Here is a 26,958-nt window from a genome sequence, read left to right on the forward strand (position 1 = left end):
CAGAAACCCACCAATTCACTATCTCAATAAATTAGAATACTTCATAAGATCAATAAAAAAGGATATTTTAAACAGAAATGTCAGGCTTCTGAAAAGTATGTTCATTTCTATGAACTCAATACTTGGTTGGGCTTCCTTTTGCATGAATTACTGCATCGATGCGGCGTGGCATGGAGGTGATCAGCCTGTGGCACTGCTCAGGTGTAATGGAAGCCCAGATTGCTTTGATAGCGGCCTTCAGCTCATCTGCATTGTTGGGTCTGGTGTCTCTCATCTTCCTCTTGACAATACCCTGTAGATTCTCTATGGGGTTCAGGTCAGGCGAGTTTGAAGGCCAATCAAGCACAGTAACACCATGGTCACTGAACCAGCTTTTGGTACTTTTGACACCGTGGGCAAATCCTGCTGGAAAATGAAATCATCTCCATAAAGCTTGTCAGCAGAAGGAAGCATGAAGTGCTCTAAAATTTCCTGGTAGATGGCTGCATTGACTGTGGACTTCAGAAAACACAGTGGACCAACACCAGTAGATGACATGACAGCCCAAATCATCACTGACTGTGGAAACTTCACACTGGACTTCAAGCAACATGGTTTCTGTGCCTCTCCACTCTTCCTCCAGACTCTGGGACCTTGATTTCCAAATGAAATGCAAAATTTACTTTCATCTTAATAGAGGACTTTGGACCACTGAGCAACAGTCCAGTTCTTCTTCTCCTTAGCCCAGGTAAGACGCTTCTGACGTTGTCTTTGGTTCAGAAGTGGCTTGGTACGTGGAATGTGACAGTTGTAGCCCATTTCCTGAAGACGTCTGTGTGTGGTGGCTCTTGATGCACTGACTCCAGCTTCAGTCCAGTCCTTTTGAAGCTCTCCTAAGTTCTTAAATTGGCTTCGCCTGACAATGTTCTCAAGCCTGCGATCATTCCTTTCGCTTGTACACCTTTTCCTACCACACTTTTTCCTTCCAGTCAACTTTCCATGAATATGCTTTGGCACAGCACTCTGCGAGCAGCCAGCTCTTTCAGCAATGACCCTTTGTGGCTTACCCTCATTCATGAGTTCACACTTACAAATAATCAGATAGTAAATAGTATACGTATTTGGCATGCTGTCCGAGGAGAGGGCTCCGAGCTCGGTATTTTGGCCCGAACCCAAAGTACTCCCCCTCATGATATCCTAATTTATTGAGAAGCACCTGTACATGCAGATAACCACAACTTTCAGTTCCAAAAATGGAGGTAACTTTCAGAGAATGTAAGTAGCCATAGCAACAATAATTCTTATTCTCAATTAATAAAGATGACTTATTAAATGAAAAGACTGACAAAAGTGATTGCGCAAACAACAAATAGGTGGCGATGTGCACTAAGTAGGTTAGGTAAATCGCGTCAAACAAAAGAAGGAGGAAGTAGAATGGCATGCTGTTTCTTAGCATCTGTTGCCATGGTGAATCATCAATCATTGAATCATTGTCTGTTGAGACAGTTCAGAGAGCAAGTTGCTATGGCTACTTACATACCCTCAAAGACAAAGAATAACACAAGTACGGTGTACATTTTAGGACTTCCTCACACCTCAGTCATGCAACGAAAAGGCGTCATGCCAGACTAAAAGGCTTCAGTCATCGGACAAAACGGCATCGTGCCTCAGACTGAAAGGCTTCAGGTCTCAGGAAAAACAACGTCAGGTGTCAGGCAGGGCTGGACTGGGACAAAAAAATGGCCCTGGCATTTTTGCTCAGACCGGCCCACCACAATCGGTCGGACACCACCCACCAGAGTATTACAATTAATTGGTAGAGTTATTAAAAATACACTTAGTAAGAGTAGGATTTCTAGATGGACAATGTGCTCCATGATATAAAAGCTAGTTAACCCTTAGAACGTGGATGTAGAATACTGATAATTCTATAAAGAATTTTTTTTCATTTTTTTTTTCAATGAAACAGACAGCAGAAAAACTATAATTTACAATTACAAAAATACTTTGTTTTAAAGAGCACAAACCCCTGTTTAAGTGTCAAACATTTACCTCTCATTGTTTAGATACTCTCCATTAAAAACAATGAAAAAGAAAACTATACTACCAAATTACTCACAAAAAACGTCCTAATAAAATGATATTCATGTTATTCACTTGCCATAAACAACCAAGTGTTCATACCAGAGTAATAGGGTACAAGAGCTACAAAACATAACTTTTTATAGCTGAAAAGTGAGATCTAGTAGACCATCATCACGACTAACAGCTATAAATAGACACCTATAGTCTCGTTGTGAAATAAACACATCATCAGTAATATTACATTATAATAATAACCTGAATTTTTTTTTGAAAAATCAAATTGCATCATTTCAGGATTTTCTATGAGAAGGGCCGTTACTGCATAAGTGAACTCTGATAGCTACAAGGGCACTGCTAACTACAAAAAACAGTGCAAAATAACTTTTGCTGTGCTATTTGACTTTAGCTGACTGAGTGACCAGTGCAGTAGGTGACAGTCTGACTTTATAATAACGGCGACGATTATGTTGTCTTATAATATTCATTAATTTAAGCATCATCGTCGTCGTCGTCGCATCATGAGTCCCTCGCTGTTAAACATGTAACTACCCTGCTTACCGCTTCTATTATACTCTCCTGCTTACTCTGCCCCTCATTGGCTTCACTGTCAGACATCTGCTGCTCCTCTGCCTTACAGGTGTCTCCTCCATGTTCTTCTATGTTCACCTGTTTTGCACGTCAGGTACTGTAGGTTTGGAAACTGAAGCTACAGTAACCGCACTAAACATGCCAGTAATTTTTGCACGTTGAGGCATCAACCTCTAAATTTTTTTATTTTTTTGCCCGCAACTTCTCCGCACCCCCCTTGCACTTGCGCTTTTGTTTCTCCATCCTCCTAATCCAAAGATGTTCTGGCGAAACAGAGGGGACGGGCTGGAGTCTGTTAAGAGATGTGATTGGGCCAGCCCAGTGTCAGTATGGAAAATGAACCAATGGGCCGCTGTCCCTGCTTTATGGGCCGGTCGTTGGCCAATTTTATGTTTATTAAAAAAAATCATATCATATAGCGGCCCCGCCCTCAAGTGCGTCGGCCCACCGGGCATTTGCCCGGTATGCCAGATTACCAGTCCAGGCCTGGTGTCAGGTCTCGTACAATTAGAAATCATACGAAACTACCTCAGACCAAAAGGCATCAGACAAAAAGACATCAGATGAAACGGCCTCAGACTAAAAGGCATCAGACAAAACAGACTTGGAAAGAAGCGAATTGCCCCGCCTCAATGTGATGTCACATGCACACAGTTTTCTGTTAAATGTTACACTAAAGCCGAGTTCAGACTGCACGATTTTCAAAGAAGTCGGGTCACTGTTCTTTTCACACTGCATGACTATCTTGGCAAGCATTCAGTCGCTGCTGTGTTCAAACTGCATGATGGATCGGCGACAGAAGGTTTCAGACTGCATGACTTTACAATAGGAAGAATCGCCGACAACTCTGTCTGGCACGCAAACTACGTTTCACAACCAAACACACGCGAGATGTGACAAGGAAACAAAGCGATATCACGCGTGCAAGACCGGAGTTATTATTATTATTATTAAAAACGGTAGCCCGCAAGAAGCTTGCAATACGAATTGCCTGTGCACTGATTTGCAGCGAAAACAAGAAAAAGAAAATATGGAGGAGGAAATGGTTGGGGAGACTGTGGATTGTGTGTTCTGCAACAAGAGTTGGAGGTAAATACATAACTTTTCAATGTGCTGCTGTTGCGGATGGTCAAGCAAATGTTTGTGCTTTGTTTCTGTTTGATAGAATTGTAATGTTTATCTGACACGAAGCCATGCTTGCTGATATTGTGGTCTATAACTCCTCCCCGAACTCCCCGCTGCTCTTTATCTTGCTCTCTCATTGGCTGTCAGTCATTGCCGATGTAGTTTTCAGTCAGAACACTTTTCACACAGCAGGATTTTGAATCGCCGACAGGTCCAGATATTTAGCATGCCAAATATCTCACGGGCGTCGGCGACTCGTCGGCGATTCTCTCAGATCGCGTCTTTGCTCATTCACACTGCGTGATTGTCACTCGTGTGAACGAGCACCGATTTGCCTGTGATTTCGGGCATTTGTCGGCGATTTCTCAAAACCTGTCGGCGAGCCAAAATCGGGGCTAAAATCGTGCAGTCTGAACTCGGCTTCAGTTGTATAAAACATATCCCACTGAGATTATTTTGTAAGTTTGTAATATTTACTAGTTTTATTTGCATGTATAAAAAGTTAGCTAAATAGCACATTCCCAGTAAACACAGAACGTTCCCCTAACGTTCCCATATGGTTCCCGTTTGGTTATTTTTTGGGGGAACCAAATAAGAACGTTCTGAGAACGTTCTCTATTGGTTCCCTTTTTTTTTAACCTAAAGAGAACGTTCCCAGAACGTTCCCTGCAGGTTCTTTTTTTGGGATCATTTTACAACCTAAGGAGAACATTCCCAGAACGTTCCCTGTAGGTTATTTTTTGGGTTCATTTTATAACCTAAAGAGAACGTTCCCAGAACGTTCCCTGTTGGTTATTGTTTGGTTTTATTTTTATAACCTAAAGAGAACGTTCTGGGAACGTTCCCTGCAGGTTCTTTTTTTGGGATAATTTTACAACCTAAGGAGAACGTTCCCAGAACGTTCCCTGTAGGTTATTTTTTGAGTTCATTTTATAACCTAAAGAGAACGTTCCCAGAACGTTCCCTGTAGGTTATTTTTTGAGTTCATTTTATAACCTAAAGAGAACGTTCCCAGAACGTTCCCTACAGGTTATTTTTAGTTATGAGTGCAGCTGTGTGATTTGAGATTATAATGCATTGACAAAGTTCAAAAGTAACCATTCACAGCAGCCGAAAATGAATCAAATTTGATGTGCACACTTTCTACAGTCCTTTAAAATGTTTTAAAAACTAAGATGTAATTTGTAATAAAAAATATTCACCGAAACTGTGATCAGTTAATTCAACAAGCCAGATATTACATTACCATTATCTCACAGTAGAGGACGCTCATGCACAATATTTTTTGTGTTTTGTTGTAAACATTTTCGGACGAATATTAACTGTATAATATCCATCTGTATAATATGGTGTAAGACAGTACATTAACCAGGTCTAGTGTTCAAACAGCTGCACTACATGAATAAGTGGTCAAACATTTCTGTACTCAGCTCACTAGGAAAAAAAAGAAAAAAGAGGCAGTCAGGTAAGACAATGTAAATATTTGTGTTTTTTACCATTACACACACATTTTTGGGTTGTAATCTCTTGGGCAAGACTAAAGACGACAATACAATAGCAATTCATTTTTAAAATGTTTTATTAAAACAGGAACAAATGGAACAACAGAACAAGGTCTTGTTACAGCATTAAAAAGATATAACTGGGGAAATAGTTTTAAAGCAGGACCAAAAAAAGGGTGAGGGTGAGGAGGGGGGGGGGGGGCAAGAGTGTAAAGAATGGTTTCAGCTTCATGTACACAACAGTAAGCAACAAAATAATCAACATCACTCAAAATCAACATAAAGAACATCCCCATACACAATAAAACAGTGATAGGCAGCGATGTCAGGGATAGTGTGTCCATTTTAAATTGAGAGAGCCTTGGTGAGCAGCTGCAGCACTATTAAAGGGAGATAATACATTTGAAGCATATTGGAAACATTGTAATGCTGATTTCATGCTGGGGGGGGGTTAATGTTTTAAATTGTTACAACTTCTACTGTGGTCTTAAGGGCTTTGTCGACAGCTCACAACTAGGTGTTGTTCCATGAAACAAAAAGTCATACATGACTGGAGCAACATTAGGGAAAGTAAATTACAATTTAAGGTGCTATAAACACTATTGTCACATGTAGTAATGAGTAAATTATATATAGGTTTATTTTTTTTGCAGAGAGTTTCGCCAAGAATTTTTGTAGCACATGTCCATGAGCCTGCAACGCTGGAGACTGACACTTGGAGGGCTCTGGAAGCTTTATGTTAAAATGACACTACACAGTCAGGCAGGATTAACTAGAAGCCAGTCAGATTGGTTTTGCACATTTCCATGGACACTACGAAAAGTTCATGTTTAACTTAACCCTTGTACTTGTGTTGTATTTCTTCTGCCTGTTTTGTGTCATTGACCATTCAACCATCTGTGTCTTTTCTGTAATCCTTCCAAACCAGCCAAATAAGGAAACAGATGAACACCTGTAAAATAATGATCGGAGATTAAATTAATAATGATAATCATCATCGACAGGTAAACAACAGGGGTTTGTTTTTCGTATGTGAATTAATCATCAGTATTTACAGTTGATGATTAGAGATGATCCAGGATTGTTAGATTCTTTGAAGTCATTAAGCTCAAACTTGCTCAGGAGCAGGCATATTTGACAGAAACAAAATTAGACTGTCTTTATAAGGTGAAAGTTTATCACAGCCACTGTTACTTTCTGAACCAGGGAAATAATTAAAAATATAAACTTACTTGTCATTACATACAGTTGTGCTCAGAATTATTCATACCCTTAGTAAATATTACCAAAGAAGGCTGTGAAAATAAATCTGCAACCGTTTATTGGAGAATAAGAATTTTAAATGGTTAATAATACTAATAATAATCTCATTATGAAATAAATGTTTTTTTCTCTAATACACACTGCTCACAATTAATCATACCCTTTTAATCTGTTTGTAACCTCTTTTTTTGTCAAGATAAGAGCTATGAAAAGTACTGCTGGAATATTGTGGGCCTATTTTTCCGCCGGATATCCAGGACATCTTGTTCAGATACATGGCATCATTGATTCTATCAAACAGCAAAAGATAAAAAAAAAAAAAAAAAAATCAACTTGACTGTCCCTGTTAGAAGTCATATAATGGCTATCTTGGCAAAAGGAGGTTAAAAAAGTTTTGAATAAAAGGGTATGATTAATTGTGAGCAATGTGTATTATAGAAAATCATTTATTTCACAATGAGATTATTATTAGTATTATTAACCATTTAAAATTCTTATTCTCCAATGAACGGTTGGATTTTTATAAAGTTTTAAAATAAAAGATCAAAAGGATGAACAATGCAGATTTATTTTCACAGCCTTCTTTGATTATATTTACAAAGGGTATGAATAATTTTGAGCACAACTGTACATAATGTGTAGTCAATAGAGACAATTTTACTCATTGAGAGATTTATTTGTGAGTGAATAATTATCTTAATTTAATTGGAGCTTTACATTAAATACAGTTTGGATGAACCTTGCATTAATAATCTGAACGATGACAGCTATTATACTTTATGCAAAATGTAAACAATTAGGATAGTGGTTCCCAACCACATTCCTGGAGGCCCACCAGCACTGCACGTTGTCCCCTCAATCAAACACACCTGATTAAGGTTATCAGCTCATTAGTAGTGACTCCAAGATCTAAAATGGGTGTGTCAAAACAATCATTTACAAATTTTATTTATCTATTAAACATTTTATATTATTTTGCCAGCTTGGCTGTTTCCTATTTTAATTATATGATTTATTTATTTATTTTATTTTTTATTTGAATTAGGACAGTACACATTGATCAACAAATCAGCAATGAGCATCAGTGTAAATATGCTGGAATTAGCACAATTTCATCCGTTGTCCTAAGGCAGGTATCATAAAACACAAAATACAGATTATTTACAAACATAACAACATACATGTAGACATACACAGAACAACAAAGATTACACAGAACATAGAAGTTAAAAACAAAGACTAAGAAAATTATTTACTGTAATCGCTGGTTTGACAGCATTGTTTAAGGTTTTTTTTTAAAGGTTAAGTAAGTCACAATTCACATAGACACCACCAGCTAAATTTAGTTCTGCGCCAGTTAAAAGGCCAAAAACCCTTGAGGGGTTTTAAGAAGGTATGAGACCAGATTGTATAACATTAAGTTATGTAAATATCATTGCATGCATATAAGCCTTTGCTGACTCAACAGTAAGAAAAGGCCATATACGTTGGAAATTTGACAAGTTAAATTTTATAATATTTGTGATTTTTTTTTTTTACATGTTGCTTAAATGTAAGATGTGAATCAAAGACCACACCAAGATACTTAAATTGTTCTAACACATCTAGTCTATCTCCACTGACAAAGACAGATGGCTCTGGCCCCACTGCTGGCTGCCGTGAGAATACAATACTGTATCATCAGCGTATAATTGCATTTTTATATTTGAACAGACATTTGGTAAGTTATTAACATAGAGACTGAATAAAATCGGTCCCAGTATTGAGCCTTGTGGGACTCCAGCAGAACAAGTAAGATAAGATGACTGTGAATTTCCTATTTGTACAGCTTGTTTTCAGTGTGACAAATATGATTGCATATAACAATGTGCTCTTTCAGAGAAATTAAAATAAGTCAATTTAGCAAGAAGCACATTATGATTAATGGCATCAAAGGCTCGTTTCAAGTCCAGAAAAACAGCCCCTACAAAGCCCGCTTTTTAAATTCTCAAGAATTTAATTAAATATTTAATTTAATTATTTAATTAAGCTTTCTCAAGAAAATAACAAGTGGCTGTTTCTGTAGAGTGATGTTTGCGAAATCCAAACTGAATTGGATGGAAAGGGGTATCACTACTGTTTAGGTGTTCAATTAACTGTGAGGCAACCCATTTTTCAGCTATTTTGAAATTATTGGTAGAATGCTTATTGGACGAAAATTCTCTGGTTTTGACTTATCACCAGCCTTAAAGACTGGGATAACCGTCTTCCATGTCTTCCATGTTTAGGGCACTATTCCCTGTTTTATAGATAGATTTATCAAGTGTGCAATTGGGCTTGCAAGAGCCTCTTTATGGAGTTTTAAAAGATCATTAGTGAAACCAAAAGTATCTCTGGCTTTTGAACTTTTTAGAGATGAAATTATTTTTATAACGTCAGTAACAGATATATCCTGTATACTAAATATTGGTTTATTAGCATCTAGAGGCTTGTATGGGATGTTTGCGCATTTAAAATGCATTGTCAAATCCTCAACTGAGCTAATAAAGTATCTGTTAAAGCTATTGACGATAATGTCTAAATTATCAGTTAGCATACCTTTAACTTGAAGTTGCAGATCTTTGAAATTTATATCTTTATTTCGTCCTAACAGATTATTTAAATTTTCCCATATTAATTTTCCATTTCCATTTGTCCCTTTAATTATCTCAATAAAGAAATTTGCTTTAGCTTTACGGATCTGATTTACATTTTTAAAGTGATGTAAAAATCTGATGGTCACTTGTAATTAATTATATGATGCTGTTATGGTGCTTCCTTTCTGGGCATGTGACTTACCCAGAGGTGAACAACCTCATTCTATGCACCAATGACACATGATAAGACGTCATGGCCCATCCGCTGTGCCATTCACCTGTCACCCATCAATGTCTTCCCAGTAACACTGCCAATTGGTCCCACCAAACCAGCAAACCTGGATTTTACAGAAGAAGCCATAAAAGACATTCAGGAACTACTTGAAAATGGTTTGGATGGAAAAGACATAAAAAAACAGATGTGTTGTGTGTGACACACCCGCAAGAGCCATGGTAAAAAAAGTCTACGGACCAATGCCACATACCGTGCTGAAATGACAAGACGTCAGGAGAATGAAGACATTCCAATGTCTCCATTTTTGAACCTCCCACTGGACATGGTAGAGCAATTTTCAATCGACTCCATGCACCAAGCCTGCCTGGGTATAATGAAAAAGCTCATCACAGAGTGGGTTAGAGGAGACAGAAAGGTGAGAATGTCTGCTGGGCAAATAAATGAAGTGACCCAATGGCTGCTGTCACTCCAAGGGAAGGAGGTCATTCCAAGCTGTTTTGCCCAAAAACCAAGGAACCTGTATACAGTGGTGCTGAAGGGAATTCTGCCGGACCAGTTGTACGAACATTTCATGGCGTTCAGTGTTGCCTTGGGTCTTCTGCTCTGCCCTACTCTTGCAGTGGACCACAACAGCTACTGTAAAGAGCTGATGACATACTTTGTTGGAGAAACAAAATAAATCACTTCATGGTGTACAATATACATTCAATGGTGCATCTACCGGGAACCGATTTTGGGAAACTGAAACGTCTTGTAAGGTCAGGAAAGCAGCCACTTACTCAAGTGGTCAAACGGCTGGGGGAAATGTCAAATTCCCCACTGTCTGTGGAGGCTTCCAAGTCCAAAATCAAAAGAACTCTATGGAGAAAAACAAAGTCATAATTTAGCATATGATATGCATTTTTCAGACCACTGAAAAGGTGTCAATTTAACAATTTATTCATGAAATTATACTGAGATCCCAATATCTCTAGAATTAAACAGTATAGGGCCTTCAAAATGACAATAACAAAAGAAAGTTTAAGAACCAGAATCTAAAAGGATATTAAGATATATTAAATATTTCTTTAGTTACAGGTATGGGGTATTAAAATAGCAACAAATATTGCTAAAAACAACAGATTTTCCAAATAGACCTACCAAGCCTAATGGTTAGGGAGTCGAACTTGTAACCTGAAGGTCACAGGTTCGAGTCTCAATACAGGCAGGAAATTACTGAGGTGCCCTTGAGCAAGGCACCTAAACCCCAATTGCACCAGGCACCAAAAGTGAATGGTTGCCCACTGCTCTGTGTGTGTGTGTGTCTTCACTACTCACTACACCTAATGTGTGTGCACTAACTTCAATGGGTTAATAGCAGAGGACAAATTCTGGGTTACCATACTTGGCCTTCACATGGCACTTTCACCTTTTTTTCAATAAACAAAATTAATAAAATGATATAAAATCAATACTTGGTCTTCACTTTCACTAATGTCACTTTTACCCCCTGTAATTTGGGTTAATTTCAGGTGACATATTAATTTTCACCCCCTCTACAAAATATGTGATTAACGTTACTCAATAGCCATTATTTGTCATGGTATTCTTTGTAATAAACACCTAATAACATATAACTTCTCTGACACATTTGATTAAGTTTCAATAGTAAAGATAGATTTTAACAGTGATCCATTTTCAAAGTAATTTTATTTAGCGCGTGCATACCATAGACTGCATACACTGTGGTGCACGTCGGGGGGAAAACACACATATATCCCACAAATGACTACTACGATGAAATACAATACAATTTCAACATAACACATATCATACTATACTTACCTCCAACCACTTGCACGTCAAAAACATCAAATGGTCCCACAACGTCTCTCGTGCATACATGCTTCTTCTCTTCCAGCATCTTTGGCGACTCACTAGCGATATCGCCACCTATGGGTTGTTTAATATTATATACATTATATACTATATTATACATATTTCCAGGTATCACCAAAACAATTGTTAATTAATTAATTAATAATATAATATAATACAATAAATCTAAGTTTATATATAATATACAAGGAATCAAAATTTACATTTATATATATATATATATATATATATATATATATATATATATATATATATAGCCTATAGACTTCTGTCTTCATTTAAATTCTTACTCGCGTGCCAGGCCCGCGAAACCTGCCGGCGGGCATATATAAGCTGGGGTCTTGTGACCACCGCGCGCAGAGCACGGTACCTTGTGAGAGGAAATCCCATCCTGCGAGTTTTTCTCAGGTAAAGTAGCCTACTTTTTTATTTAACCGATTTAGGTAAATTACTTTGTAATGCATAAATGACTTTAATGTAAATGTATGAACCCACTATAAATGTAAATAACATTTAAAACTTGAAGATAGAAAGCAAATAATAAAATCTAATTATAGCCTATACTCAGGGTATACGTTACCACTAAATAACGGCCACTTTTACATAACGAACCTTTTAAATTGTCATAAAACTGATTAACTGTCATTTCCAGTAAATGTACATATATTGTTCACATAAACAATGGATTTCTGTCTTTTTATCCATTTATCAGCACCGTCAAATACCTGGTAGTGTTAAATACCGTTAAATGCCGTTAGTCTGTGTGACGTCACTTGGGATAATAGAGCATATCCGATCGGATTGAGAGAAGCTCTTTCATTTCAGAGTTATGTCTTTCCTGTTAACCTTGCGTAAAAAGAAATAAATTCTACAATTATAATATGTTCACTTTGTAATTATAATATAGGCCTATTCACTTTGTATGGAAAGTAGCGCCTTCAGGGCTGCGAGCGCGCACACGCGTCACTTCTAGAGCGAGACAAAAGCCGCTGTAAGATGAAAACTGTATAATGAAATTAAATATTGAAATGTTTTAATTTAATTAAAAAATATATTATTATTGTTATTATTATTATTATTATTATTATTGATACTACTACTATTAATATTTCATATTTAAATATATTTAATTAATTAATGTTTAAAATTATTATATTTTAAATGATTATATTATACAATTATTATATTTTATTTGAATTATTATTGTTAACAAGTATTAATAATAATTATTATTATAGTAGTAGTAGTAGTAGTATAAACAATAATACTATTATTGTATTAATAAATTATTTAATGTTATTATTTTTATAATTCTTCCTATTAATAGGCCTATTATTACCACTATTATTGATATTATTTAATATTTAAATATTTAATCATTAATTAACTTTTGTAATTTATACTAATAATTATTCTCTTCTCTCTTTTTTAGTGTCGATTGTCGTCTGATTATTGTAAGTGATAATTCTACACATCCTGATAAGTCAGAAATCGCTGATGCAACTGAAAGCATTTTAATTTGTATACTCATGTTCTCGCCTCTTTCATTGTGTGTTAACAGCAGTTAAATACACCCAAAGGCTCTTTTAAGAGCCCAGCACAGAACGTTTTTGGCTTTGTAAGTATGTTTGATTTTTTTTTTTTTTTTAAGACGCATCCTGCATCTCTGATTTGTCATGCTCCTCATAACCTTAGTCATAAAACACTGATGAAACTGAATGCATTTTAATTTATATCATATTCAGACATGTTTCTATCCCCTTGTGTTTCTTACTTGTTATTTGGTTACTAGTATTAGTAATACCAATAATAATAATAACAGTTATTATGTTTTGTTATTATTTTAGTTTAATTATAATTAATAGTAATAATACAAATAATACAAATAATAATAATAATAATTAGCATATTACTATTGTTATTGTTATTATTATATTCAAGAATGACCATGTATTTTACTGACTTTATATGGTTTCTTACTTGTTATTGTAAAGTTTTATCAGATGCACTGCTGCCTGCAGTCTTCTCATCTTCATGCACTTTCAGAAGCTATTAATAGTTCAAGAGCCTTAAGTAACTTTTGTAATTTATACTATAAATAATTATTCTCTTCTCTCTCTTTTTCAGTGTCAATTGTCGTCTGATTATTGTAAGTTATAATTCTACACATTCTGAGAAGTCAGAAATTGCTGATGCAACTGAAAGCATTTTAATTTGTATACTCATGTTCTCTCCTCTTTCATTGTGTGTTAACAGCAGTTAAATACACCCAAAAGCTCTTTTAAGAGCCCAGCACAGAACGTTTTTGGCTTTGTAAGTATATGTATGACTAACAATCAGACATATTTGGGTTTCTTTAAATAACTGAAGATTTTTTTTTCTTCTTTAAAATGCATCCTGCATCTATGATTTGTCATGTTCATCATAACCTTAGTCAAAAACCACTGATGAAACTGAATGCATTTTAAATCATATTCAGACATTTCTACTTTCTCTCCCCTTTCCTTGTGTCAACAGCAGCTACGCAAGTCATCTTAGACTTTCAGGTAACTTCATATGTTTTAATGTTGTTTTACCTATCTAGACATGGCTGTTCAATAAAATATTTTGTTGTTTTACCCCCAACTCAAATCCATTTTTTTTTTTTTGTTTGTTTTTTGAAATCTCAACTGAAAAGTTTACCCCTTGCAGAATCAGCAAAAAATGTTAATCATTTTAACAAAAAAGGATCATGAAAATTGCATGTTATCTGTTCTGAATAAAGTATTTCACATAATGGTTGTTTACATAAAGTGCACAAGAGAAAAAAAAAGAGCAGAATTTATAAAAATGACCCCATTTAAAAGTTTACATAGCCTACCGTTGATTCTTAAAACTGTGTGTGGTTACCTGAATGATCCACGACTGTTTTTATGTTTTGTTATGGTTGTTCATGAGTCCCTTGTTTGTCCTGAACAGTAAAACTGACCAGCGTTCTTCAGAAAAATTCTCCAGATCCTGCACATCATCTTCTTGTTCAAACGTTTTCACCCCCGGCTCTTAATGCGTCATGTTTTCTTCTGGAGCATTGAGTCCCTCAGTTGTCCTCAGTGTGAAAAGATGGATCTCAAAATCATTCAGTCACTGCTGGAGAGGGTTCAAATATGCAAAAGGTGCTGGTAAACTGAAGAATTTGCAGGACCTGAAGGATTTTTTCTGAAGAACGGTGGTCAGTTTAACTGTTCAGGACAAACTAGAGACTCATGAACAACCATCACAAGGTAACCACACACAATATTAAGAATCAAGGGTATGCACATTTTTGAACGGGTTAATTTTATATATTCAGCTATTTTTTGACTTAGTACTGTATATTCAGGACAGTACTATCTATCCAAATTACCCAAATAAGATGGGCTGAATTCTTCTTGTTCTATTTAATGGCAGGTCACAACTTAACTGTTATTATGGACACTTTCTGTTAGCAAGAACACTAATCTCTTCCCCTCCCCTTTCCCCCAGTCTCTTGACCCATCAGTGCCAAAGCTTCAGCAAGCACTGTGTGCTCAGCTGCTCTGGTCTCCATAGTTCAGGGAAAGGTAAGAAGTATATAGAAATATTTGTGTTGCCCCAATACAGTTTTCTAAAATTTCTAAAAAAAATTAATTTTTCAGTGATTTCAAGGCAAAAATTTTGTAATCGTTTAATGATTTTCAAACATGACAATGAGTTCAAGGTGCATATTTTTATTACACACACAAAAATGTTTATCTTTAACTTAATCATGACTCTTTTAAACTTCTCTTAACAAATGTACATGTGCCACTCAAACAGCAAACGAGGAGCAAACAATCATCTAAATCAGACTTTGCTGTGATAGTGCAACATTAAAGACATTAAAGAGGTGCATATGCAGGACACATCACTTCAAGAAAACAACAACAACAAAAACAGAGAAAATATGATTGTGCTATATACCAAATATTATGCTGAAAATGGCTTTATTTACTATTTATGTTTAAATATGGTCTGAAAAATCTACAGAGAGGTTTAAAAAAGTATGGAAAGAATTTTGAAATTGAAAGTTTAATATTAAGTTTTTGAATAACTGTAATGCATCTTTATCTTTACATTTATTTATATATATATATATATATATATATATATATATATATATATATATATATATATATATATATATATATAATGTGTGTGTGTGTGTGTGTGTGTTTAATTTAATCTCAACAGATGGACACAAAAAAATATGCAGTGGTGGAATTTACAGAGGACAGTGCAGTGGAACTAGTCCCAACCTCGTGGTTGGAAGAGACCAAAGAGGTATGTTTTTGGTTTCAATAAGCTTTCGCAATCATTTACAGTATAAATGTCTGTTCAAGAATGGTAAAGCAACCCCTTTTTTTCTTTCAGGGAACGTTCTGTTACTGGACATTTGGAAACATAAGGCAGCTTGTAAAAAACTGCACAATGCCAGACAAAGGAAAGTGGAGGCGGTGTCTAATAAAAAAAATCTGGCTAAGAACAGGTAATTTAATAGTTTTTGCATTATTTAAATTAATCTACAGTATCTTCAGTACAGTGAGGATTGTTAAAATCATATCTAATTATCAAGAAAATTGCTTTAAAAAAAAAAAAAAAACTATACTTTACACCAACAACATATTTTCCAGACTCATACACCAAAGGTGTCCAGAAATGCCGGCGTGTTGTGGAGACCTCAAATATTGAAACAGAGGAAAGCTCCACAACGGAAAAAAAGAGGGCACACAAAAAGCCAACAAGATATCTGTCTGAAACAGATTCCTCCTCAGATGGTAAGTATTCAATAATGTTTTTGAGGATGAATTTTGTCCATGTTCTAAGCAGGGTCTAATCGTAATGTAAGATTATTAAAAAAAAAAAATCAGCAAAAAAAAAAAGATAAACTTTGACAAAAAGTAATTTTTATTCTTATAATTGTGATTTCATAATATTTAGATATGAATCCAACTGAAAAAAAACTTGTGAAAAGATATATTTCAGTTAGTCAAATAGCACAAATCAAAAGGTGGAGCTCTGCAGCCATTTACTGGTGAAAGATTTTTATTTACTTTTAAAACTGCATTTTCCAAAAGATGGGCAAAAATCTTACACTAAACCATGTCAAATTATCCATGTTATCCACTTGAATGAAAGTTAGAAATGTGGGTCTTTTATAAAGTGATTTAAAGAGAGACCCTGAATGTACCCCAAACAAAGATCGCACAAGGGTTAAGAAAAAATATATATATTTATCTCAAACATTATGGAGTGCACGATGTGTCATAATTGTTTTATTAATTTCAGTTCTATTTGTGAACTCTGTTTTTAATTTTAGATGATAGCAGAGTTTTCCCAACTGAGAATAAAACCCTTTCAAAACCTCTTCCACCCAAATGTAAGTTGTTAAACATGTAACATGATTAACACATAACTTTTAACCAACCTATTAGATGCCTTTTCCTTTTTATTTTATATTCACAGATAAGCCATTCTCCAATTTTCAGCCTCTGGACAATGGTTTGTAGAATATACAAATATATTTTTAAGTATAAATACATAATTAAAAAAAAATATTTCTCTCTCTGCCTTCTCACTGGCAACAGATACATTTTGACTTGTCTCTCTTTTTTATGTATACTTATCCCTTCAACTTATGAATGCTAAGTCTGTTTGGATTTTATTTTTGCAGCAGAAGCATCACCGCCAGCATCCCGGCTATCGTGTATGGCACAACCCCTTCAAGGTATTTTACAAAATTTCATTATATTATTATATTATTGTATTAACCATTCTAGATAGAGTGATTTACTTCTAAACTTTGAAAAGTAAATTCTAATGTAATGCCACAGCTGCCTCACAGCTCCTCTTAGAAGAGCCCCAGTGTTCTTCAGAAGCAGCAACAAAGAGTAAGTCACGTTTTTGATTTTTCACACTATACTGTATTTTCAAGTACCAATCTGCAATATTGCTTCACAGACTATCGCACAAAAGTCTTGCAAAAACTGCAAGACATTGCAGAAACCCAGCAAGACATCTTAGCGATGCAAAGAAGCATACTGGCTGCTGTTGCTGGGACGGTGACAGTGACTGAGGAAGGGGGGGACATCCTGGAAAATGGACCATGCCAGACTGTGGATGAGCTGGATACACTAAACACAGAACTGGGAAATAAGGACAAAAGGACCAAGCTGGTAATACATAAGTCACTTAAATGTACAACTATCTTTCGTAAGGTTGGTTAGGACCACTCTTAGCTGTACCTTATCACTGTTGACAGTCTATACGAATATAATTCTGAAGCTGTAATACACCCAGTGTTAGATTAGAATTATGGCAAAAAAATAAACTGCAAATATTCACTGCTAAATTCATATATATAACGGCTCCTGATTTTTTTCTCTGTGATTAGAAAAAACACGCTTCAACTGATGCCTTTGTTTGCTTCAATTATAATGTCTGCTTCTTAAGAATTATTCCCATGGTACGGAATGTACCAAGTATTGCCTTCTTTTGGTGTGGCATCTGCATCTTTGGCATCACCAACTTTAAAGACACTGTTCATAAATCTCAAATAGTCCTCTCTGTACTTAGGACTTTTCTCCAGTTTTCTTTTCAAATGCTTCAAATGAACTGTAGCATGCTGCTTATTGTTTAGTAATTGAGGAAGCTCTCTGAAAGGTAAGGGCATTTCCACATGTCCTTCTTTGTTGTGTTGAACCCTTTCATCCAACTGTTGAAGAAATTGAAGCAATTTTTGGTTTTCTTCACAATCGTCCAAAACTTCTAGACCTACTACATGAGGCATTGAATTTTTGCAGGAGATGAGGAAATCACTAAACTCCCTTAACTTCAGTGATCCCTTAGGTCTGATTTTTGGCCAATTACTCAGCTTTGCCCTAAATGCTCTTTCAACTACAAAAGGGTGTCCATAGCGTTTGATCAGGGCATCCCAAGCTTGAGTGTATGCATCCTCATCACTCCTATAAAAGGTTCCCTCTAGTACACTAAGTGCATCTCCACTTATGTACCTTTTAAGATAGAACAGCCTCTGCGCTGGGGTTGTGTAGTTCGTTTCAGTGAACTTGAGTGGATCACCTGTAAACGTGAATGGCTCTGGAGCTGGAAGTTTGGTCATCATCAGGGATTCTTTTAATGCCTTCACTAACAAGACCTCATCTACTTTTGTCCCCAGCTCCTTTTCAGACCAAGGTTGAGCTAAAGTTTCTTGGGAAACCTTGATGCATGAAGGGTTATTGTGTTGCAGAGGGTGCTGACATGGAGGCAATGTGCTTCTCTCTTTAGTATCTCCTATTTCAGCGTTCAATCTTGATTCCACTTCTGCATACACAAAGTATTCAGCTTCCATGACTTCAAGATCCCTTTGCTCCTCCAGCATTTTTAACCTCTCTTGTTGAGCTAGCACCTCTTTTCTTTGAGCTGAGATTTCTTTTTCTCTCTTCAGTTCAGCACGTTTCGCAGCTAAGCGTGCCGCTGCTTCCGCTCTTTTTACTGACATATGGCTTCCCTGCTGACTATCTCGTTCAGCTCTCGAAACAGTTGATCCATAAACTGACCTGGCGTCATCTCTTTGAAGTAGCTGGAGGAGTGTTTCTTTTACAGCCTCCGCATCAAACACTTTAGTACCAACTTGTGCGCAGCCTCTTTTCAGTGCAGTTATTTCACTAGTAACCGAAGCGCAGCTATCCATTCTCCTTCTTATATCTTGAGATGGGACGTTCAATGCATGAATGCTCTCATATAACTCTGCTTCACGTTTTTCTGCAGTTACCATCATGTTGTCTAACTCGGTTTTAGAGCACTCTTCTTTCAGTTTAGATCTGATAAACTGAGCTTTACTGCTGATATCACATAAACTTCCGTTCTCTTTTAACTAACTCGTCACGTCTCAACTTAAGCATTTTTTCTGTTGGACGCCTTTCTCTTTCTGATCACCTAACTTCTTGCTCAACTCATGATGATGATTCCTGGAGTCTCTTTTAACTTCCAGATCTGCATTAACTTCAGCTAAGCATTCTTCACATTTTTGTCTGTCTGAGACATCAATTTCAGTTTCTAATTTCTCCTCTAATTGTGCCTTTTCATCTTCAAGAGCTTTAATCACTTGGTCTAATCACTTGATTCTAATCACTTGGTCACTTGGTCTTTAAACCACACTATTATTCAGCTTTAAACACTAATAGCAAGCTGTAATACCACAAGAAAATGCTCAATGACAATTATTAAACAAGTTACACACTTCTATAAACTAAGCAAATATTTGTTTCAACCATTTGCATACAATTTCAACTATAAAAAAATGTTAAGGCAGCATAAACCAAGAAATTAAATTTCAAGCTGAAAAGATACAGTCTGACCTGTGAACCCAAAGGTAGCAACTCTTATTGACAACCGAATTGTCATAAAACTTTGCAACGTTGTCGTCTTGTGGCTATCTCGTCACTGCAGCAATAACTTCTTGCGTTGCTCTTCTGCACGGCAAGGAATGCAGTCACGATAAACAATGGAGTTTCAATGCGACGAAATCGCGTTGTTCCATGAATGGCAACATCTTCTCCATCACCAATGGCTGCAGTTTTCCAGCGGGGTCGATTGGATGCTCTTCACGTCGAAGTCTGACAACGATCTTTCTTTTTCCACGATGAAATCTGGCACTCTTCCAGGGAATGTGAATACACGTTTTTTCACTATAACGACTCCTGAATTTTTTCTCCGTGACTAAAAAAAAACACGGTTCAACTGATGCCTTTGATTGCTTCAATTTTAATGTCTTCTTCTTAGGAGTAGAGACAGTCGACATCACCCATCAAATGAACACCGTGAAAAAAACTGAAAATAAATACAAATTACAATCAAATTTGTGAAGTGAATTTTGCCATGACGTCGTTCAATTAAGCCCATAGCTTATTAAACATAATACACACAATAGCTACCTTAAATTATGAACAAAATATAAGCAAACATACCGTGTGCCTTCCAATAAGGATCCAGGAGACATTATGAGACATCTTCTTATCAAATTCTCAATCTTTGTGTCAGATCAGATCACCTCTCAATTCGTGTCATCACCTCATGTTTTCCGTTGCTCACGCAGCAAAAAAAAGTCACATATCAAACGCTAGTCATGTACTCCACTAGATGTCACTATTGCTAGCTATCATGCAAATAAAATATACAATACCCAAACAAGTATTCAATTATTTATAACAACATTTATAACAAAAATAAACTTTCAAGTGACCAAAATATTCAGCGAGAAAATGCTCTTTATCTGCGACATCTACAGTGCTTTAGCGCTGATCCAGAGCCAGACGCGCGCTCCGCGCTTGTCATGTATCACAACTACTATTCGGTGTTTTTAAGTTATAGTTAAATGGTTGGTGAATATTTTGAATTAAAAATGAAAAAAACGATATAAACGCGATACCTACATGTCTGTCAGCTGCAGGACGCGTCTCAAAGGAATTAAAACTGTTCAAAAATAACAATTTCTACTTCTGAAGTGCTTCTTTTTATAAAGAACACTAATTTCTCACATAATGCAGTGAATCAGCCCCTGTATAGAGTTAATTATCGATTCTCGAGCCATCGATATCAACCAATTCAGCACCAGCGCCGTGGACAGCACCTAACGTCGCAATTAAGAAGATATACCTTAAGCAACCTCCTAAGGAACAGGGCTGGGTTTCCCGAAACCTTCTTAACTCTACGTCGCTCTTAAATTATACCTTAAGCTGTACCTTAACGTTAATATGTGTTTCCCGAAACGTTCTTAGTTAAGTATACCTTCTGTAAGTCATACTTTCGTAAGGTTGGTCTGGACCACTCTTAGCTATACCTTATCACTGTTGACAGTCAATACGAATATAATTCTGAAGCTGTAATACACCCAGTGTTTGATTAGGATTATGGCAAGAATAAAATGCAAAAAAATCACTGCTAAATTCAAATGTGCTTTAGCGCTGATCCAGAGACAGACGCGCGCTCTGCGCTTGTCATAACGTTATCACAACTATTCAGTGTTTTTAACCTCATCGCTCTTTATTTTAGGTTTCAGACATTTAAATACACATTTGAATTAAGAAGGCTACTGCATAAAAAAGACATTTATAATTTGTTAAATTCAAATTACACTGATGTCTACGGAAGCTGCAACAATAACCCTTTCAATTATAATTTGACGAAGTGTTTTATTCATATCAGATACACATTGTTTATGAAACAATAAAGTTTACTCTATTCTTCTCGCTGTTCACCGGCCACATACTAAGGCTATATGTATTTCGGGGAAGATTTCGTATATCCGACAGCTCTATCTGCCGTGCAAACTCATCACGCAACAAAACACATTCACTTCCACATATTTTACAATCGGAATATATCATAAAATTCATGATATAGTTAACAAGTTTGTAAATATAAAAAAATAAAAATAAATAAACGATATAAACGCGACACCTACATGTCTGTCAGCTGCATGACGCGTCTCCAAGGAATTAAAACTTTGTTCTAAATAATGGTCGCCTTAAACTCACGCTGATGGAGCTCCGCGCCCCCAGAATGTAGATAAATTACAATGTAGATTTAGTTTGCAATTTGGATTAATTTTATAACATCCCATGAGTCCTGATAAATGCAATTTCTACTTCCGAAGTACTTCTTTTTATGAAGAACACTGATTTCTCACATAACGCAGTGAAGCAGACCCTGTATAGAGAGAATTATCGATTCTCGAGCCATCGATATCAACCATTTCAGCACCGCCGCCATGGACAGCACCTGGTAACGTCGCACTTAAGAAGATATACCTTAAGCAACCTCATAAGGTATAGTTCGGGGAACACGCCTGGAAACGGTACATCTTCAGTTAAGGTCTACCTTTAGAGTCTTCGTAGCGCGCTAAGAGACAACGTTATCGGGAAACCCAGCCCAGTTCGGGGAACACGCCTGGAAACGGTAGCCTATATTCAGTTAAGGTCTACCTTTAGAGTCTTCGTAGCGCGCTAAGAAACAACGTTATCGGGAAATCCAGCCCTGATCTCCAGCTTAACTAACATAGTAGCCTACGGATGCAAACGTTAGTTAATGATGTCACGCAGGTGGTGAAATAACTTATTTAAATTAATCTGTTTGAGATACAGATTTTTGCTGTATTTTTGCAGATTTTTGCTGCAAATAACGGACATGGCATCTGATGACTAATTCCTCAGTTATCTTATTGATTTTACATTTTTTGCTCTTAGTAAACCTGTGCATGTCTGCCTTGTTGTGACGGAAACAAGTTGCGCGAAAGCCTTAAAATGAAATGTATTGATTTGTTTAGTTACAAACCCTAAACAGAAGTTATTTGTTAAGTTTAAAAGCAATTAATTAAAAACTATAATTACGATAAAGACATTTCAAAATAAAATATATTTGAACAGGTGTTGTTGCAAAGTACAGTAAATCTTAACAATGGAGATGAACGCGCTTCTGTCTCTCTTTCCCTTCCTCATTTAAAAACTTTCAACACATCGGCCATGGATTCAACAGTTTCCATTCATTCAAACAAACAAAACACTCTTTCAGCTGCTATCATAATGGCAAAATTCTAAATAACAGTGTTGTTTAATTATGATTTTTTTGTTTGTTTGTTTTCTAACAGATGAACTACCTTCGATCGCTTGGAGGAACAAATTCAGGGGCAGCCGTGCGCAAAATGTTGCGCAAGGTTGCATCAAACAACGTCTTGAGTGCCTACAGTTTAAAAGGGAAAAAAGGGAAACTAGCCTTCAAAGACTTAATTATCTGTGATATAATTATAGGCAAGTTTTTTTCCACAACTACTATCAATCATTGTTTTGTATTTTGCACTTTGAAATAAAATAAATATTGTTATGGTACCATATCTCAAATCTAACACCAATTTTCACATAAATCAACCTTCTATGTTATTCTTTCTTCTAGGAGCAACGCAAAAGCTTTTTAGGTCTTTAAAGGCAGCTGACGTGGAAGACCTTATTTCAATGGTGCTAAAATTTGCCCCACACAGGCATTTAAAATGGTAAGCAATAATGCTAATTTTGTTTTGAGATTATCAATTATCAATGCTATGTCAGTAAGAGTTGGTGGTAGCCTACACCATTGTTTTGTCATTAATAGGCTCTTTTTTATTACTCAGTATGACTCTGACATTCAGTTTATATCATGGCATGACTCATCAATTCTATCGAGTAGATTTATGACCTAAAAACTAGACTATTTCTAAATATTCGCATATATAATAAATCTTAAACAAGTAATGAAAAATTAGAGACTCGTTTTTCTCAAATGGATCCACACAGTTATTAATAATTAACCCAAACACTGTATCGCGACTTCTGGAACAGTCTTCCTTGCTTTGTCATGCGTATATTTCTCATGCGCCATCACATCCAGCACATCTATGGCCACTAGCCTATTGCGCTTTTGCGCTACATTTGTAACAATTATAGTTAACTAACAAAAACTAAAACTATTAAAAACATTTATGCTAATCGAAATAAACCTGAAATATAATAAAATATAAATAATAGTTGAAAAACCTAAACTAAACGAAAATGAGAAATGTTGCCTTGTCAATATCCTTTCGTTTTTTCCCCCTGACTTTCAACCGACGCGATCATTATCCTTTCACCTTTCATTAACCGACAAGATTATGCTAAATTATAATTAAACAAAATTAGAATGAAGACAAAAAATCCAGGGGTTTAGTTTTAGCCTACAATACAGGCACAAATAGCAGAATAAACAACAGAACACGAGGATTCATATTCATCATCATCATCACGCACCGGCAGCGCTTCTCGGAGAAAAAAATAGGGTAAAATCATATAAAAGGAATAAACAGCCTATGCCTATACGCGAAATATATTTCACTTAAACGATTAACAGATTAAAAAAATGAAAGAAAAAAATGCGACAAGTAATAGACTATATGCTGAGTTTCGGTTCATTTTTGAGAAGCTCAAAGGAAAAGGAGACGGCCGAAAATTACTTTTGTTTTCTTTATTTTACAAGCAATGTTTTGTTTTTATTGTGAGTGTACAAAAATAATAAGCCTAACCCTTCACAGATTCGAATGAATGATGTTACTCTTATGACCATAAACTTCTAAGTATTTTAAGTTTTTTCCGCTTTTATAAGAAAATTCAAGTGATAGCGCCGGCGCCTCACGGGCACGCACAACATAAGAATTTTTAGTAACTTGACATTGCAGCCTGTTCATTGTCAAAATAAAATACAGTCAACTATATAAAAAGTTACACTGCTCATTTTAAATAGTCTGTGTACAATCACAGAGTTTAAATTATAGTTTAGCATCCAAATACATCGTGATATAACATTTGGATTTGTGCCAAATGAGAGAGGTAGGTTATAACGCCGGTTTCTGTTTCAAGTTTTAAATGAATTCATTTTGGCTTGACGTTTATATATTAGATTTTTCATTCTTGTTCTGTTCTGAATAATACTATTAAGTTTTAAAGATTTGTTGTAGTGTGAGGGGAAATAAAATAGCCTATGTAGTATCATATATCAGTACTACCTGAGTGATGTATTTTTACAATGCATATCATAATATCAGCGCATAACAATCAGTCCACAAGACATCGGCAAAACTGCAATGACATAACTATTACTCAACAGCACAGTGAAATGTTTATAATTTGACTCATGTCCTTTTCGTGTATTTGTTTTTGATTTGCAGATGATGGGGAATTGAAGATGTGTGGTGAAATATTTTTTGCATATTTCATTATATGATGTGTAAATATGTTGTTTAAATTAACATGTGGCTTTCTCATGATGTATTTGATAATAATTAGTATACGATAATATAGCCCATTTATTAAATTATTATAACTCTAAGTTTTATTATATTCATGTTCATGATTATTACGTTCAATTTTGTATTTGTTGTTTAAAATATGTTCATGGTTTATGTATATAGATTATAGAGATTGTTTCTGTAAATACAAATTATATTTCTTTTAATAATATTACTATTCATGGTTCTTACGATTCTTATGTTTTCTGAACAATAAGCAACGACTATAGTTTCTCGTGATATATTTGATAATAATTAGCATATGATATATGACCTGTTTACATTTATTAAATTATTATAATCTCTTAAAGTTTTAGAATTTTCATGTTCATGATTGTTACGTTCAATTTTGTATTTGTTGTTTAAAATATGTTCATGGTTTATGTATATAGATTATAGAGATTGTTTCTGTAAATACAAATTATATTTCTTTTAATAATATTACTATTCATGGTTCTTACAATTCTTATGTTTTCTGAACAATAAGCAATTACTATAGTTTCTCATATTTGATAAAACTTATTTTAATAATATTACTATTCATGGTTCAAACAATTATTATGTTTTCTGGACAATAAGCAATGACTATAGTTTCTCATATTCGATAATAATTATTTTAATAATATTATTCATGGTTCAAACAATTCTTATGTTTTCTGAACAATAAGCAATGACTATAGTTTCTCGTGATATATTTGATAATAATTAGCATATGATATATGAACTGTTAACATTTATTAAATTATTATGATTCTTAAAGTTTTAGAATTTTCATGTTCATGGTTATTAATGTTTTCAATGGAATTGTATGATATGTGTTGTTTAAAAAAAATATGTATATGACTTATTTATAGATTGTTTCTGTAAATGAAATTTATTGTAATAATATATTCGTATGATTCTTTTATTTTTGAGCAATAAACTAAGTAGACTATTTTTTGTAGACTGTGTTATTTGAATATCTGGATGTATAGGTTAGGGGAACGTTCTGAGAACGTTCTGGGAACCTTCTAAGAACGTTCCCGGAACGTTCCCGCAACGTTCCCGGAACGTTCCCGGAAGGTTCCCGGAACGTTCCCGGAAGGTTCCCGCAACGTTCCGGGAACGTTCTGGGAACGTTGCGGGAACGTTCCCCTAACCTAAAGGGAACGTTCTATTTACGTAAAGAAAACTTTCCTGGAGAACCAACAGGGAACGTTAGAATCTTTGTTCTGGGAACGTTCCGGGAACGTTCTGGGAACCAGAAACGAACGTTCCCGGAACGTTCTGGGAACCAAAAATTGTTAGCTGGGTTGCAACTAGCTTGCATTGCAAACTATCATGAACACATACGAAAATTAACCACGGTTAAAAGTGTGTTAACTATGTTTTTTTTTTTTTTTTCGTCAGATTGACAGGCTACTATTTGTATAACAATAATTTTTACTACAAATACCATAAACTATAGTGTAGCAAAACCATGGTTAATTTGTTAATCATGACAAAAAACTGTATTTTTCAGGCTGGATCAAGCTAATCTGCATGCGCAGTCCTAAATGCACATCTCGTGTGTCTCATTTCGGAGGCGTGTGTCTGACTGTTTTTATTGAAACCGGAGCTTCTAACGGCCGCTGCAGTGACGCGATGACTTCACCAATCGCCGACTGGCTCTTATTTAGAAGGCGGGATTTATTTCGCCATATTGCACATTGCACTTTCTCCCATTCAAAACAATAGGAGTGACGCGTCTTGTGTACTGTGTTCATGTCTTGAAGTCTGTGTTCTCAGACTTCAAGACATACAACGAAAAGGCGTCATGCCTCAGAC

General features: G+C 35.6%; 1 protein-coding gene and 1 long non-coding RNA gene across 5 annotated transcripts; one reads left to right on the plus strand and one right to left on the minus strand.

The window, feature by feature from the left end:
• Positions 1-5,338: 5,338 nt before the first annotated feature.
• On the minus strand, positions 5,339-12,259 carry LOC125243452. Of its 2 annotated transcripts, none has more exons than XR_007179051.1 (6): positions 12,013-12,259; positions 11,217-11,324; positions 10,172-10,250; positions 9,643-10,049; positions 9,360-9,495; positions 5,339-6,231 (listed from the first exon to the last, which is right to left on the minus strand). It is a non-coding gene; the product is annotated as an uncharacterized LOC125243452 (long non-coding RNA). The 2 variants fall into 2 exon arrangements; XR_007179050.1 differs by having other exon boundaries at positions 9,643-10,038; positions 12,013-12,256.
• Positions 11,531-26,088, plus strand: LOC125243451. Of its 3 annotated transcripts, XM_048153130.1 has the most exons (18): positions 11,531-11,678; positions 12,703-12,724; positions 12,832-12,888; positions 13,398-13,419; positions 13,527-13,583; positions 13,788-13,816; positions 14,772-14,848; positions 15,498-15,587; positions 15,678-15,792; positions 15,938-16,081; positions 16,624-16,683; positions 16,770-16,805; positions 16,978-17,031; positions 17,138-17,194; positions 17,265-17,479; positions 22,951-23,110; positions 23,253-23,349; positions 25,033-26,088. In XM_048153130.1, coding segments are annotated over exons 8-18 (1,029 nt in total). In that variant the 5' UTR covers positions 11,531-11,678; positions 12,703-12,724; positions 12,832-12,888; positions 13,398-13,419; positions 13,527-13,583; positions 13,788-13,816; positions 14,772-14,848; the 3' UTR covers positions 25,034-26,088. The 3 variants fall into 3 exon arrangements, with proteins under 3 accessions (XP_048009087.1, XP_048009090.1, XP_048009089.1); XM_048153133.1 differs by lacking the exons at positions 11,531-11,678; positions 12,832-12,888; positions 13,398-13,419 and having other exon boundaries at positions 12,697-12,724; XM_048153132.1 differs by lacking the exons at positions 11,531-11,678; positions 12,703-12,724; positions 13,398-13,419; positions 13,527-13,583.
• The last annotated feature ends 870 nt before the right edge of the window (positions 26,089-26,958 follow it).

The sequence above is a fragment of the Megalobrama amblycephala genome, linkage group LG13, assembly GCF_018812025.1.
Source record: "Megalobrama amblycephala isolate DHTTF-2021 linkage group LG13, ASM1881202v1, whole genome shotgun sequence".
Taxonomy (NCBI): Eukaryota; Metazoa; Chordata; class Actinopteri; order Cypriniformes; family Xenocyprididae; genus Megalobrama; species Megalobrama amblycephala.